General features: G+C 50.7%; 1 protein-coding gene across 4 annotated transcripts in view; it reads right to left on the bottom strand.

Moving 5' to 3' along the window:
- The window catches only part of LOC116941376 (slit homolog 2 protein-like), a 258451-nt gene that overhangs the window by 43652 nt on the left and 198136 nt on the right, over positions 1 to 16663 (bottom strand). For all 4 annotated transcript variants that reach the window (XM_032952435.2, XM_032952436.2, XM_032952437.2 and 1 more), the window contains 8 exons: positions 16417 to 16560; positions 14410 to 14573; positions 10328 to 10460; positions 8438 to 8506; positions 6361 to 6432; positions 4430 to 4501; positions 3126 to 3197; positions 2378 to 2541 (listed from right to left, as the gene is read on the bottom strand). In XM_032952435.2, the coding sequence (XP_032808326.2) occupies positions 2378 to 2541; positions 3126 to 3197; positions 4430 to 4501; positions 6361 to 6432; positions 8438 to 8506; positions 10328 to 10460; positions 14410 to 14573; positions 16417 to 16560 (890 nt within the window). The remainder of the gene's footprint in view (positions 1 to 2377; positions 2542 to 3125; positions 3198 to 4429; positions 4502 to 6360; positions 6433 to 8437; positions 8507 to 10327; positions 10461 to 14409; positions 14574 to 16416; positions 16561 to 16663) is intronic.

Here is a 16663-nt window from a genome sequence, read left to right as displayed (position 1 = left end):
TAGCGTCCACCCGAGACCATCTGGGCGAGCGCCGTTGGCGACCGCCGACGAAGGCCGCCACGTGCGGCCGTGGTGCTCGCCGCACCACAGGGTCGGATGCAGACACCACACCGGAGTGCCCATTGTAAATAAATGGCACTGTAATTAGATATTGCTGTAAAAGCCCACATTCCTAAATCCCATTATTCATAATAATCCGTGTCCCAACTCTTTTTTTGTTTCATTAATTAGATTCATTATCTTTACATCTCTTCAATGCTATAAAACTCATCTCTCAAGAATGATCTAAAACATGACGTAGTGGTGCACGCTTTGTAAGAGCACTGCTGTGGACACAGCAGCAAGTCCTCGCAACCGGCCCTTGGCAAGAGCTGTGAGGCAGGGCCTGATTAAAGCATTGATCGAGAGGACCTGACATTGTACACAGCGTGGTCTACAGATCGGAGTGTGTGAAAGCAAATCCAATCCCCCATTTCAGTTTAAATAAATATCTATCTGTCTCTGCCTCGCGCGTACACGCGTACACAATTGCGTTTCTACATTTTTATTCAATTTCCAGTCCCGTATTTTCGTTTTTTGTGTCATCATAGAAAAAAAAAATCATTCCCACAGCAAATTACTTTGCTTGATGTCATTTTTGATTGTCCGTACTTCAGCTGGCCGGCACGGTGCCACACACACACACACGCTCGCCCGCTCGGCAATTCACTATGGCAACACTGGATACCAAAATGAGGAATTCACACAAAGGATAAATACACTTTTGCAGAAGCATTTGCTTGTTTTTCAGCCTGTTTGTTCCCAGAAAGGGACAAACCACACACAGAGACAAAGATGCCCCTGGAGTCGTAAATCCTGCGAATTCCGCGTGGCACATCTGGTGGTGTGGCCAGGACCACGCCCGGCCACCTTTGTATCCCCAGTGGCAATGTTTTTACACCGTACCAGGTACTCATGTAAGGCTGAACAAGTTTAGATGTCACTCGCCACTGATGATAGCCTTAGCCAGGTTCTTAGCGCAGGGCGTTAACTACCTTGCTAGCACTGCCCACAAGACAAAGATCCCCCGTAAAGCTTTAACACACTGTTGAAGCAAGTGCTGTTAGCGAGCACCTATAGAGGCCGGCACAGTACGCAAAGTGGGTGGGTGAGCAGCACCACGCCAGACCGCCTTTGTCTCCCCAGTGGCTATGTTTTTTGCATACTGCACCAGGTACTCATTTGAGGTTGAGTCGACCTAGGGGAGACCCGGGACTGGTTCAGATAATCGTCACTGGTGTTGGCCGTGAGTGGCAAATTGAACTTGGGTCGCCGCTACACTGCCACTCCCAACATGCACAGTCGCGCACCCACATACACAGGCGCACACTCCGCCCGTATACATGTCGACACAACCGTCCACCTCAATCTTGCCTCCAGGCAGCAGCCGACTGCCGCTGATGGACTGCCGGTCTATTCGGGGCCAACAGTGAGCGAGGCGAGTCTCAGAACCGATGAGGACTGCAATCTTCTTCCTGTGGTCGAAATGTCTCGCTCAAGAACTGGGGCGGCCAGTTACGATGAGCGTTCCTATTCCCGGGCGGACCGTCGTGTGTGTGCGTTCATGTGTTGGTGCGTGTGTTTGTGTGCTCGCCCCTGTTGGTAGCATTTTTGTTAAATTCCTTTTTATTCATTTATATATGACATCATAATCCTTTATGAACCAAGAAATTCAACACATTCGTCAATAACACTGTGGCCTTAAAAGGAAATACGTATTTACATGAAACATAAAGGTGATGTTTCTGGAAGTGGCCCTATATATTAATTCTATGTAATTATTATGTTATTTAAAATTTTGCACAACTGCCATCGCAGCATCGCCAAATCAGTTCTTTACTTATCCAGGACTGATTTTGAGGGTGGCCCTGCCTGGGATTTGCCGAGTCGTTATCCTGCCGGCAGGGTGACCAGGCAGGCAGATCGAACCCACACACATGGTCCAAATGCCTACTTGTTCACGGCTTTAATTGTGCAGTGTGCTTGCGTGTGTCCACATGTGTTTGTGTTCACCACGTGTCTGTGGGTTTCGTTATTTGCCTGTTGGTGTGGCTGTTTGCCGTGGCTGGCACTATTGTTGGTTTGTTTGTCCGTCCGCTATTCCGTCGGTTCGTTTACGTTCTGCACAGTTTCCCTACTTTTGGAGGAACAAAAAGCGGCAACATTCACAGACTACGAGACAAAACATTTAGAAGCCACTGGAGCTATGCACCTTTAAAGCTAAATTTAAAACTAAATTCTTGAGAACTGCTTTTCGCGTCGTCCTTCCATCGCACCTCCGATTAGCACGGTTGGCTACGTACGGTGCGAAAGAAGCTCAGCATACAAACAGACATACCTTGGCAGACGAAGAGCTTGGAGGGCGTCGTGAGCAAGAGCTTGCCCTCCATCTCGCTGGGGCCGATGCACTGAGCGATCCCCGGCTCCTTGTACCCCACCTTTACCCAGTCGGAGAGCCAGCGCAGGGCGCAGTCGCAGTACAGCGGGTTGGCGCCGAGGGCCCTGCGGTGAAAACGAAGAGCCAACGTCACCGTCAGGAACGGCAATGCGGTGCAAGTGGCGGGCGCGAGCACGTCACTTGAGTTCGATTCCAGGCCATGGCTAACGTCAGTGGCGGGTGATGCGTGGATTGGTGCTGTCCCCCACCCTCCACGCCGCTGCCGCCAAAACCAACCTGCAATGGACCTAGGGGAGGCCCAGAACCAGTTCAAATACTCATCACCGATGTTGGCTGACAGCGGTGAATCGAACTCGAGTCATCACATTTGTCGCGCAGTGCGCCGACCACTATGCCACCGCTCCCCGTGCACACACATACACACACTAATGCACGCACGTGTCCCATTGCGTTTTATAGGATCCTTAAGACTCGGAGCGTTTGTCGTTTGGGAAGAATCTGGAATACCTGGAGAAAACCTATCACGCATGTGAAGGAGAGGGCCCGGGTGGGTGGGTAGGGGATAACACACTCACATTTATTTCTGCACAGGTGGATCTGATCATTCACCGCACACACACGTCGTACGCCCGCACGCCCACGCAGAGTGTGAATGTCTGCTTCGAGGGGTTGGCGTGGCAGCACTCACAGGTGTGAGAGCGAGGTCAGGTCGCCAAAGGCTCCATCCGGCACCATGGAGATGTCGTTCCCATGCAGGGATCTGTGGCAGAGAACACGCAGGCGTGTGCATGTTGTTGCTATGGCACGTGCACGTGCGTGTGTGTGTGCGGGGAGCGGCAGTGAAGTGGTTAGCGCACTTCACTAAGAACTCGGCGACCCAAGTTTGATTCCCGCTCACGGGCAACACCAGTGACAATTATCTGAACTGGACCTGGACCTCCCCTAGGTCGACTCAACCTCGAATGTTTACCTGGTGCAACATGCAAAAACTTCGCCACTTGGGAGGCAAAGGAGGCCGGGCATGATGCTGGCCACCCACCCCCTCGTGTGTGCCGTGCCGGCCTTCATATGTACTCGCCAACAACGCTTGCCCCAACAGTCTGTAAAGGCTACGCGGGGGATCTTTGTCTTTGTTTCGCAGCAGGCGTGCAGACGTGAACAACGCGCGGTCGCGAGGGTTTTGCAACGCCGCGCCGATTCGCCCACTGCTTCCGATTCTCCCGCTCGTGACATATCGGTCAAATTGTGCGCGCAAGACCAACGCGAACGTTGCGCCGAGGTTAGTCGAGCGAACGGCTGTATAGAAAAATACACGGCGCAAATTACACTGAGAAGTTCTACCGACCTTCTGTGAGGGTCCGGACCACTTTCGTTTGGTCTCATGGTGACCGAAGATCACTTAGGACACCTAGGGTTCAGTGTTAATTCCCGAGGTTTTAAAGAGCCAGGCTCACCCAGTAACATGGAACGTTGCGGCAACGTTGGGCCAACGGTTCCAACCGCATGCCGACGTTTGTATGTTTATGGGGAAGGCACTGAGATTCCATAGAAGGGGGTGCCCTTAAGAGTCTGTTTGGCCAATTCCAATTCGATTGGGAAGAACCAAGAGTACGTGGAGAAAACCCACTAAACACATGAGGGTAGCTACACACTCGAAGCTCTGCACAGATGGATTCGAGAATCCAATGCTGTACTGCAATATGGTGGTCACCTCGTGGATTGACTGTCAGAGTTGATACATCGTAGAAAGCTGAGGGCAGTGCAGTAAAATCTATTATTGTACCGTACTTATATGCTCCCGTGTGCCCCGCGTTCATAAATCCGCACTGACCAGCGTGGTGAAGTATGGTCAAATGACACCTACAAACTGCACAGTGTTGAGGCCCTCATACGATAGTCGACAGACATAAATGGTTGTATATGTACACGTATAATTATTTTGTTTTTCACTAAATATCTTAGACATCTTACATATATATTTAAAAAACTCACAGTACTCGGAGTGACTTGAGCCCCATGAAAGCCTTTTGCGGAACGCACCTCAGCCGGTTAAAGCTAAGAATCCTGCAAAACGCCAAAAACAATCACGAATTAAACGCGAGAAATTAAACATCAGCTGGCGCCACTGAGATCCGTTTGTTAGAATCCGGGTAGACACCTGCGATTAATCTGGGTTCTCGAGCGCAGCCAGTTGATGGTTTTAGACCCGGTCACCGACAGCTACACACACACACACAAAACCCCATCACAATTAAACGTGGGGTTTTTGTCCAACGTAATGGTTAAATTCCAACGCTACGACGTATAAAAGCGATGCAAAGCGAGGGGCCCCTTGAAGTGATTTTGGGAAGTAGTAGTTCTGTGACATTGTCGTTGGGAAGTATTTCTGAGACATCGTCTTCTGCGACATCGTCTTCTGCGACATCGTCTTCTGCGACATCGTCTTTGGGAAGTATTTCTGCGACATCGTCTTCTACGACATCGTCTTCTACGACATCGTCTTCTGCGACATCGTCTTCTGTGACATCGTCTTCTGTGACATCGTCTTTGGGAAGTATTTCTGTGCCATCGTCTTCTGCGACATCGTCTTCTGCGACATCGTTCTTCTGCGACATCGTCTTTGGGAAGTATTTCTGCGACATCGTCTTCTGCGGACCGGGGCCAATTGCCGAATGGGAATGCCATCGTCTAATTGACACCGCACCGAGAGCACAATCGTAAATATAATTGTGGAAAAAAAATACAACGGAAAAATGTCGACATCGTGTGCCTGACTCACCGCTGCCATCTCACCGTTCCCGCCCGCATGCACGCCTGCACCACTTAAAGCCTGTGGCAGGCAACGCTCGGCTCCTATTCGCGAGTCTGCTGCAGCAGCGCCGGTTTAATGGGGTGCCACCTGCAATCAGCGTCACGTCGCCGGCTACGTGGGTCACGGAGCCGCCGTGTTGGAAAGCGAACGCCGGTGCCTCCGCAATGGCTATGCAGAGATCGATAAGAATCTGCCGCAGTTAAATTTTGTTTTTACATTTTTAGCCGTTCCGAAAAAGCTATTTCGTTACGGCACTAAGGTCGAGTTGCCTTGAGGAGTTGTGGTCCGTGTAAGGATTAAAATTGCAATGATTTTTTTTACGTGCTTTTATTATGACAATCATGATTTTAAAATGTCTTAAAACTGTACGTAGCATGGATGCAATTGTGAGGGGCTTGTTTATCTGAGCGAGACAGACTGATTGAAGGAGGGGATGCTAATTGTGAAGGTGAACAACGGTCTGCATCTGCTGTTGTCTGTTGGAGCACTTGCCCCAACAGCCTGTTAGAGGCTATATGGGGGATCTTTGTCATTTGGTTTTGTACATATGCGTGTGTGTGTGTAGTATTGAGCCCTTGGCGCAGTGGATAGTGCACTGTGCTTTGCAACCCAGGAAAGTAGAATAATCTCTTGGCCTCAAATAATATTCGTGGCAAGTGGTATCTGAACATGTTCCGGGACTTCCCCTGATGCGACTCAACTCTAAATAAGTAGCTGCTGCAGCGTACAACTTTCCATCAGCACTGGAGTGACAGAGGTGGATGGGGCTTGCCGCTCGCCTTGCCACTCCTGCGTGTGTCATTCCAGGCCGGAATAGAAAACTCAACACCCTGGTTCGTAACGCATCGTCGCAAGCAACATTGACTGTGACGTGTGTTGAGTTTCTTTTAGTTTTTTGCGTGCCACTGCCAACGCAGCAGCATCATCACCAAGTGCATATGTAAAATAATATGTAAATAAATAGGTGCTTACTAACATAACTTGCCACGACAATGTTCAGTATATGGCGATCGGGGGGATATTTGTCTTTGTGGTGAAATTAATACACAAGAGTGGTTTAATCACATATTTAATTTACAGCGTTGAAGAGGGAGACAGCTGCCTCACTCACAGGGTAGACAGCTGACTCATGTTGGCGAATGAGAAGTTGGCGATGGTGCTGATCCTGTTGTTACTCAGGTCTCTGCAAGAATGGAAAAGTAGAAAAACACGGAACTCGGGTAAACCCATTTTGTTCATAATATTATGAGCGCTATTATTATTTTCTTCTCGGAATTAAACAAGCCCACGGTCTACTTGGAAATATTGAAAACGCACGTTCCGCATGAAATATGCGTGCGATACAGTAAAATAAAATAAGTCAGGAACAATTTTTATCTTGGCGCATGCCTTTTCCTCTCTCTCTCTCTCCGACTCGTAAAGCAAGCAACCCACTACAACCACCACTACCACCAACACTACCACTACTACCACCACCACCACCACTTCCACCACTACTACCACCACTACCACCAACAATACCACCACCAACAATACCACCACCACTTCCACCACGACTACCACTGACCCATCATCATCAACACCGCAACCCACTACCACCACTACCACCACCCCCACCTCTCACATATAAACGATTTTGCTCGCTGCCACTCACAGATAAAAATAAGAAAGCATGGAGAAAAAAAAATAATTGCTAAGAGATAAAATTATTTATCGACTGACAGTTTAACTAATGTTTTCCAGCGGGTGCAGAATTTCACTATGGCCTATTAGGACGAATTCCCACGGTTCCTAATGGGTAGTGGGTCCTTGACACGTGTGCGTGTGTGCGTGTGTGCGTGTGCGCGTGTGTGCGTGTGTGCATGTGCGCGTGTGCGCGTGTGTGCGTGTGCACGTGTGTGCGTGCGCGTGTGCGTGTGTGTGCGTGTGCGCGTGTGTGCGTGCGCGTGTGTGCGTGTGTGTGTGTGTGCGTGTGTGCATGTGCGCGTGTGCGCGTGTGTGCGTGTGTGCGTGTGCGCGTGTGTGCGTGTGCGTGTGTGTGCGTGTGTGCGTGTGTGCGTGTGCGCGTGTGTGCGTGTGTGCGTGTGTGCGTGTGTGCGTGTGCGCGTGTGTGCGTGTGCGTGTGTGTGCGTCCCGACATCATATGTCGGGACGGTAACGAGGTTGGAGGAAGGACAACGGGGTGACCTCATGTTCACCACGAGCGGGCGACAAGGCAAAATGTCAAAACTAGGCGATTCCCCCTCCTGGTATTGACAGCGATTAACACCGATCCCTAGGAATCCTAAACGTGCCTTAATCAGACTCTATGAGCCTCAAACGTTACTGTAATGGACCATAGGAATACTGAAGTTGCCTTATTCAGTCTTTCGGTAAAGTCACGTAGATATGTTCAACCTATCCACGTGACTTTTCCGAAAGAATATGAATTCCTGCAGTCGTGAAAGCTTTAAGTCAAGATTTGCCTTAATCAGGTTTTGCGGGGAGCCTTAAGACATTAACTCTGAATCCGAGGAATCCGAACAATGCATTAGTGTGGCTCTATGAGCCTCAAGCATCTCAAACTGTCCCACGCGCTGACGACTGATGCCACAATTGATTTATATATTTTGTTTAGGAGCATTTGCCTGCGTCGTCGGTATGAAGCTTAAGTCAAACGTTTTGAATTTTGATTTAAAGCTTTCGTGACTGCAGTGATTCATATTATTGGTTCTTTCGGTAAAGTCACGTTGAAGGGAAACAATGAAATAATAAAATATATATAAAGTATATATAAAATTCTCACGACGTTTCGACTGCAACACAAGCGGTCATCATCAAGTGTGAAAACCAACGGCAAGAACCGCCACTTCTTTCAAATGTTCTTGCCGTTGGTTTTCACACCTGATGATGACTGCTTGTGTTGCAGTCGAAACGTCGTGAGAATTTTATTGTTTTATATATATTTATTATTTTATTGTTTCCCTTCAACGTTATTTTACCGTAAGAACCAAGAATATCAAACGTTTTGGTCGGATAGCACTTTAAAAAAGACCGCAAATAAATCCGCCGCACCGCCAGCCTCCACCATCACCCCCCCCACCGCCCCCCCACTACGGCGGTTAGCAGAGCTGACAGAGACGCGGCAGGGTGCGAGCTGAGAGTGCCGCTGTGATTGTGCGTTTGGGCTCCAGTGCAGCGGGACCCACATGAGTTTCAGGTTCTTGAAGTTGGCCAGCTCCCGAGGGACCATGGTCAGCTGGTTCCCATCAAGGTATCTGTAGACGGCACGTGCACACACACGCACACGCACACATACACACACGTGCACACACACACGTCCACACACGCACACACACACACGTGCACACACGCACACGCACACACACACACGCACACACACACACGTGTGCACAAACACTCACACACACGATTCACACGCATAAGCACGCAAGGCACACGCACAAGCATGCGCACGCGCACAGGCGCACACAATTGTTAAGACATTTTTTCATCAATTTCATTTAATTGCAATAATTGAGCAATAGCTGTGCCTTACATAACGGAGTGACAGCGAAAGTGCCCAAACAATTTCAGTGCGCTGACGGCAGTGGTAGTTTACTAAATGAGCACACACAAGCCCACCAGCGCACACAAGCGCACCAACGCACCTCCGATGAGCACGGTTGGCTATGTATGGTGTGAAATAAGCTATAAAGACATATATATACAAAGATCCCCCATATACAGTAAAACCTTGGATTGCGAGCATAGTTCGTTCTGGAAACGTGTTTGTAATCTAAAGCACTCGTATATCAAAGCTCTCGTATATCAGTTGTGACCACGTAAAGCTTGGCAGAGAAAGCGTCAATACGTACACTGCTCGTATTGCAAGACCCTTGCTCGTTTATCAAATTAATATTTATTTAAAAAATTTGCTCGTCTTGCAAAACACTCACAGACCAAGTTACTCGCAATCCAAGGTTTTACTGTAGCTTAAACAGACGGTTGGGGCAAGTGTTGTTCAGGGAGCACTTGTGATAGCACCTCACTCGATGGCCGTTTGGTGGCCAACATGAGGGCTCGGCTGTCTCTTTCCCTAATGCGCACTAGGTACTAGTTTAAAGCTGAGTCGATCTAGGGGTGGGCCCAGGGCCAGTTCAAATGAATGAACGAGCACGCGTGGCCGTACGTATGGACGTGGACACGCACATGCGGGCAACGCACCGTGAACAAAGCAACGATGCTGCCTGGTGGTTTCTCAACAACACAATAACAAATACAAACACCTCCGCTTTGAAACCTAAAATCGCAGGAAAGGGAGTTGTTTGCGTTCGTGATGAAGCAGGAAAACGAGCGACGCCGGATCCATGATCAGTCCAAAGCCTGAGCCCAATTCACTGCTGTTGATTCTATGGCAGGAGCTAATAGGGGGGAAAAGTGAAAGCAGGCCTTCGATGTTGTCACAACGGATGGTAGAAAAACAAGAAATCCTTCAGAGTAGCACAGCTTGGGATAATATAATAGTTGTGATTTTTAAGGTAAATATATTTAATCGGATTGTATTTGAGCGTGAAAAACTTTACTATGGTATGTGATTCTTGTTATTGCTGCGTGTTTACTGAGGAGAAAAGAACAAAGATGATGGTGATAGTGGATGATTGATGATGATGATAATTACAATCATGATGAACATGTTTCGTTGAAGGGCTGACTATATCATAAGACCTCCTTTGCCAGCACCAATTGGGTCGAGGCTCAAAAGAAAGCCATCCCTTGGTGTGGACCAATCCGTTTCAAGGACAATGCATATATTATTATAGGATGTGTTTTTTTTGCATTTTGACTGCAGGTATTGTGGTTAATGCAGACATGAATCCTCGTAAAAAAGGTTTCAGTTTTGTTGCCAAAAAAGGGGAAAAACCCTATTCTTATATCTGGGCTGACTATTGTTCTGGTGCTACTGTTAAAAATCACGATCACGTTGATAATGATGACGATAATGATGACGACGATCACAATTCCGCCGACAACGCCGACAGCTAATCACGGCGTCGGCGGTGCGCTCTGCCCGCTCGCGTGCTGGCGAGGGCTCTCACATCTCAGTGAGGTCGCGCGGGATGCCCTTGGGCAGGGCGTTGAGGTCGTGGTTGCTGCACCGCACCACCGTGTCCAGGCAGGTACACTCCGCGGGGCAGCGCACCGCCGGGGCACAGCTGTTCTCCTCGTTGCCTGCACCACGGTCCACAAACGGGGGGGGGGGGTGTTTAAACTCTAAACTATTGTTTTATTTCACCAGGTAAAGCCCACCGAGCTATATAGATCACACGGACACACGCGTACATATGCACAGAAAGATGAATGGATGGACAAACGCACAGGCGGATCGACGTATAGCTAGCTGCGGAGAGAAACAGCAACTCGAACCCGCAGACAGACAAACCGATGCACGCGTAGATGGAAGACAATTAGAAGAGACTTTGACAGACACACAGACAGATAAAGAGAGAAACAGAAGAACGGACAACCAGGCAGGTAAAACGACAAACAAACGGACGGACAGAATGACAAATGAAGACACACGACCGGGAGGTCCGAGGACTAAACTAAAACTGAGCTATGTACGGTAACTGTTTTTCAGAAGCGACCCGGATATCACAAATGCTAGCTCAACGGAGTGGCTTATCATCACGTGGCAATTTTTATAGCAGCCAAAAAACTCTAAAGGCACGTCAATACGAAATGCGGAGGGGAAAAACCGGAGGACCCGGAGGAAAAAAATAAATCTGCGTTCGAGTTCACGTGTCCGTCTTCCTGCCTTTCAGCCCTAATTCCACGCACACACATCTTGTCAACGCTTCTTGATTCGTTCGTGTGTCTGCCTGATATTCATCTGTTCTGTTTTAAGCAGCATTGTCATCGATTGTCTCCGGTGTAACGTGAGAACTGCCTAAGCAGAGCTATATATATAGAGAGAGACGAGTCTTACATTGTTACAGTTCATTTAACGGAGTTCACATATTTGTTCCACGAACAAATATATCAGGCGCCGCCGCCGTGGTGGTGAGCGCACTGCTTAGAATCGGAATGCTGCGAGTTCAAATCTCGGTCACGGGGTCACGCCGGCCAATAATCTCACTGCGGTTGATAAAACGGGTACAACTTTGTTGGAAACCCGCAGTGGATGTCCTCCCTAATTAAGCAGACTCACATCTCCACCACGGCAATGTGGATTTCCCGCCACCACTCCCGCGAAAGTATAAATAGAAAATTCCCATAGTCCCACGCTCAATTCACGTGGGGACCCACTTCGACTTGCGTCGTCGACGCCTCTTTTAGAAAACTTAAAAGAGAAAAGGTGATCGTCAACCTGTTGAGTAATTCATCATCGAGGAGACGCCTTGAGAGTGCAGTGAACCGGGCGACCCTCGACGTCCCACTTGGGCCCACGGCGGAGTGGGGGACTGCAACTTGCACCCCCCCCCGCCACCCCAGCAGCCTCACGACAATCAGCAGCAGATCGCAATCGGCGCTCGTCACGCGACTGTCCCTGGAGATCCGGTCAGAACCTTTAGACCCCCACCACCCCCGTCGCGGCGACGTCTCAGCAAGAAAAGAGCCCCCCCCGCCCCCCCCCCGCCCCCCCACCCCCCCACCCCGACTACCGAGGAAAAGAAGCAACAGCCACACGAGAGGTGTACGCTGTTCATAAACCCTTTCAAGCAAAAGAAAACAGACACGAGCAGATGCTATCGTTGGCGTGGACAGCAGCGGGCTCACTCGTGTGTGTGTGTGTGTCAGGGCTTATTACGCATTCCTCCACAGCTGGCTGCTCTGCTGAATATCAAGGGCCTGGCTTAAAACGACTTTGTTTTCTTACACAATAGGCCAAGGAGAAAATAATAAATGCTCCGTGTTATTCCACTTCTTATCTGTCTCTGCGCGCTGCCATTAACTCTCCCTTCGTCTCCATCTCGTCCTCTCTCGCTGTTTTTACGGCAGCCAAAAGGCTACTTGTTTGCCGTGCCCGGGAAATGTTGCGTCCATCCGTGCGTCCGTCCACCGAGGGACGCGTCGCGTGCACTCCACAAAACCCTGTCGGGCGATCGCAATGGAAGGCTTTACCACGGAGCTTGCCGATGCCATTTCCCCGATCTAGACGCTGCACATTACGAGCAAGATAGTCCATTAGTCTTTTACCATTTCCTAAACTCCAGCCTTCGCGACGCGCCGTGGTTACGAACGCCCGCACGACGCGCGCGGTCCGCCTGCACGTGTGCTCGTGCACACACGCTCCCCGTGCGGTAGCTTCGCGTGACAAAACGGAGAAGCTCCCTTGACGGGCTGGCTTGCCAGCTTGTTCGTTTCCCCCCCCCCACCCCGTCCACCCCCATCCGCCTCCCCACAAATCCTGCTGCGTGGCTGGGTTCTTTAACTCGGCAGGAGACAAACACGGCTTGCATTAGCCAGGATCCGCCGCTCTTCTGCGCGTCGCCGCTGACCCCGGTGGAAGAGGTCTGCAGACTTCACCCGGTCCCGTGGGACCGTCTGCACCCGCGATGCTGCTCACACCGCCCCCCACCCCCCACCACCGCCATCCCAGCGATTGGGATGGATTACGAGCCCGCTGTTTGTCTTGTGAATGCTGCAGCAGAAGGAACTTTCTGCTGCTACTGTGAAACGTGGTCTGCCACACTCCGCCCCAACCCGCCGGTCAACTGCCCCTCACCCCCCCCGCCCACCCCACCTCGGATGCCGCAAGAGAACCTTCGATCCGGCTTCGTGGAAGATTGGGCGACGAATGAAATGCGAAGGCGCGCAGACGAAGGGAGGAGAGATGTTTAGATGGAGAGGCAGATCGCAGGCAGACAGACAAACAGACAGGCAGGGGAGACTGATAGGGATAAACGTTTGTGCACACAGATAGATGGCAGAGAGATTACATGGATATGAAGACAATTGACAGGGAACGGAGAGAAACAAACATATACACTCACATCGACAGACAGAAGGACGGATGGACACAGGGAGCATTATAAAAGCTGATAGAGAGATGGACAGGCAGAACGGCAGGCAAAGGGAGAAACTGAGAATGAGGAAAACTACACAAAAAAGGCAAAGACCCCACCCGTTATAGCCTTTAACAGACTGTTGGGGCAAGTGCTTTTAGCGAGCACCTATGAAGGCTGTTACGGCACATGAGGGGGTGGGTGGCAAACACCCCGCCCGGCCGCCTTTGTCTCCCCAGTGGCGACGTTTAATCACCGCATCAGGAACTCATTTTGAGGCTGTGGCGATCCAGGGGAAGCTCACGACCGGTTCAGAAAATCGTCAATGGTGTTGGCCGTGAGCGGGAATCGAACTCAGGTGGCCGGGTTCGTAGCGCAGTGTAGTTCTAACCGCTACACTACCGCTCCCCATACGCTGACACAGACACACAGACATACATACAGGCAGAAAGATGATGAATGGATGGACAAATTGACAGGTGGATAGACATATTTCTAGCTGCATTGAGAAACAACAATCAAGCTCACAGACAGACTGATCCATCCTCAGATGGAAGACAATTAGAAGAGACGTTGACAGACACACGGAGAGAAACAGAAACACAGACAACCAGGCAGGTGAAACAGACCAACAGATAGACAAACAAGACAAACAAAAGCTATTTTTCAGAAGTGACCAGTCCACAAATGGTATCTCAACAAAGTGGCTTGTCACGTCGAAATTGATAGCGGTGGCCAAATACTGGAAACGCACGTGGATTCTAAATGTGGAGGGAAAAACCGGAATACCTAGAGAATAATCCACCCGACCACGGAGAGAGATAGACTCCAAATATACAGCAGGCGTCAAGGTCGGGATCGAACCCACGACCTCCCGTAGACCAGACGAGGTAGTTTTTGTTGTTGTTGTTGTTCTAACAAAACGTGCGCCCGGTACAGCACGCCACACGGCTCGCATAACCGGGTGTCACAATTCACGGAGACTAGGTCCCGACGCACCGGGACCAGATAGAGGGGGGGGAGGGTCAAAGGTAGGGAGAGGGAGCCGGCCCCCCACTGCACCAACCAAGCGTGAGGACACCGTGGAAATGTACACGGGGAGGGAGAACAGGCGAGGTAGTTAACATCTCCTCGCCGCCGTGGTGGCGGTCAGCACCGCGCTCTCTCGTTACCGTCGCACGAGAAGTCCTGGGCGGCGACGTCGAGCACGGGGATCTCCTTGAGGAAGTACGGCTTCTGGCAGCGCGGGTTCCCCGTCACGATGCGCCGCCGCCGCAGCCACTCACCCAGCCACGCCAGGTGGCAGTTGCAGTTGAAGGGGTTGGCAAGGAGGTTGCTGCACACGCACACACGCACGCACACACGCACACACGCACGCACACACGCACGCACGCACACACGCGTAGCCGCCACAGCCAGAGGGGGGGGGGGGGTTACGGCGAGCCCAATCACGTCACCGCTTGTGGTGGTCGCTTGCGTGTCGTTCCCGTGACCAGCAGCAGGGTCTTTCTATCAGCGTTTACCGTCACTCGTGAAAAAAAGAACAAAAATTACAACAAAAATTACGTTTTATTTCGATCCGTCAGGCGACCTGGGTGGGGGGGGGGGGGGGGGGGTTGGGCGGGGAGGGGTTGGGGGCCATTCCCGACAAAAGTTTTCCAACAGCGTAAACACCGCTGTGCGCAACACAGTGGAGCATTCTGGGTAAAAGCGCAGATCTGAACATTTCTTGCTCATGCAACTGTTGGCGGAAGGGCCTTCACTCGAGGGATCTCTACGGAGACCCTCCAGAAGGTACCTTGGTCTCCTCTACCATGCTGGGAGAGGTGGGTGTACCCACACTTACTCACTGTGGTGTCACACATTCATTGTCCTGGTCGGACTGAGGAGTGGAGGGCATGAAAGAAACCTGCACACTGCCGTTTCAACTGGCGTGCTGTGAGAACAACGCGGCATGCTAACCATTACACATGGCGAGAGCACCCCAGGTGTCTCCGCATAATTACATTTCAATCTCTGACCGTACCCTACCTATCTACCAGGCTTACAATGTGCATATATCAATTCGCACCATTGCCTGGAAACTTAGGACATTACGATGGAGGTCCATATGCCTCCAACACACACACACACGTATATATATATGTGTGTGAAGGGCATATTTATTTTGAAATAGATTGTATATTAATACTTGGAACAAAAATGTAAGCTTTATACATGCTCTGTAACTTGCGGAGAACGTCGTGTTTACAAAACGTGTCTTTGTGAGCGTAAATACTTTCTTTGTCACGCATGTAAGTCTGCCTGCTCCAGTCGAATCGTCACGCAAAAACGGTAGCTCGAAGACTTTCCTCTGGCTCTGACCTCTGCCCTGAAATAACAAACAACCCTTAACCTCGCCCGGCGTGCCGCCCTCCATTCCCTCTGTCTGTTGTCTCTGCAATCAGAGACAACGAACCACGGTGAACCGCTCGTTATTCATCGCGTGCTCATTATTAATCGAGTGCTCCGCGAAGCAGCGACGCTTCAAACGCAGCCAGCGACCACAGCCCCTGCAAGGACTGAAATCATTCGAATTTAAACCAAAACTCCCACCCCCCCCCCGCCCCCCTATTCATCCATAAGGGCTGTAAAACCTCGCTATGTAAGGCGGGCGACGCTCAGCCAAGCGTTTCGACTAAAGCAAGAAATGTTGCCGTATTGGGGTCGCTATTCAAACTCGAGAATCAATTAATATGATTGTTGCAATTATTATAATGTTCTACTGTGGTGAATTCAAGGTCCCTCGTGGCTGCAGCAGGGGTCGTGTGAAGTCGTTGCGTGCGATAAAATCGACATCTCGACGGACTTAAAACAAACGGCTCTCGCACTCTTGCAAGGCCGACGCGTGCATCGCGAGCGTGAAAATCGATTTTGGTTGATCGAACGATCGACAAATTAATGCAATCTACGGGAAGTCAGTTCTAAAGCTGCGCGTTCCTTGAATTGTCCGTAACAGGGAAAGGCGTCCCAGGCATTGCTCTCCTGCCCGCGCCAAGTTCCCTTCGCGACTCGGAAAACGGCACCGCCGCTTGGGATGCGGCGGTTTTGTGATGAAAATGCTGCCCCCCCCCCCCTCTGCACCGCAACATTCCAGCCCCCCCCCACCCCCGAGCGTGACATTCGTTCGTGCTGCTCACAGCGTGGACAGGGAGTGAAGCGTTCCGAAGGCCCCCAGGGAGATGGTCGTGATCTGGTTGTCATAGAGCGAGAGGAGGCGCACGGAGCCCAGGCCCGTGAACGACTCGTTGTTGATGCAGGTCAACTTGTTGGTGCGCAGCATCCTGCGCACAACACGGGCGGGGGGGGGGGGGAGGGGCGGGCGAGGCGGAGACGGTGGAGAGATGAGTTAGGAAATGATGAGTGACACAGAGACTCTCGACATAG

The sequence above is a fragment of the Petromyzon marinus genome, chromosome 11 (genome assembly GCF_048934315.1).
Source record: "Petromyzon marinus isolate PM22_M1 ecotype Great Lakes invasive population chromosome 11, UKy_Petmar_22M1.pri1.0, whole genome shotgun sequence".
Classification (NCBI taxonomy): Eukaryota; Metazoa; Chordata; class Hyperoartia; order Petromyzontiformes; family Petromyzontidae; genus Petromyzon; species Petromyzon marinus.
The sequence above is the reverse complement of the archived record's forward strand: the minus strand, read 5'-3'. Positions and strand labels throughout refer to the sequence as shown.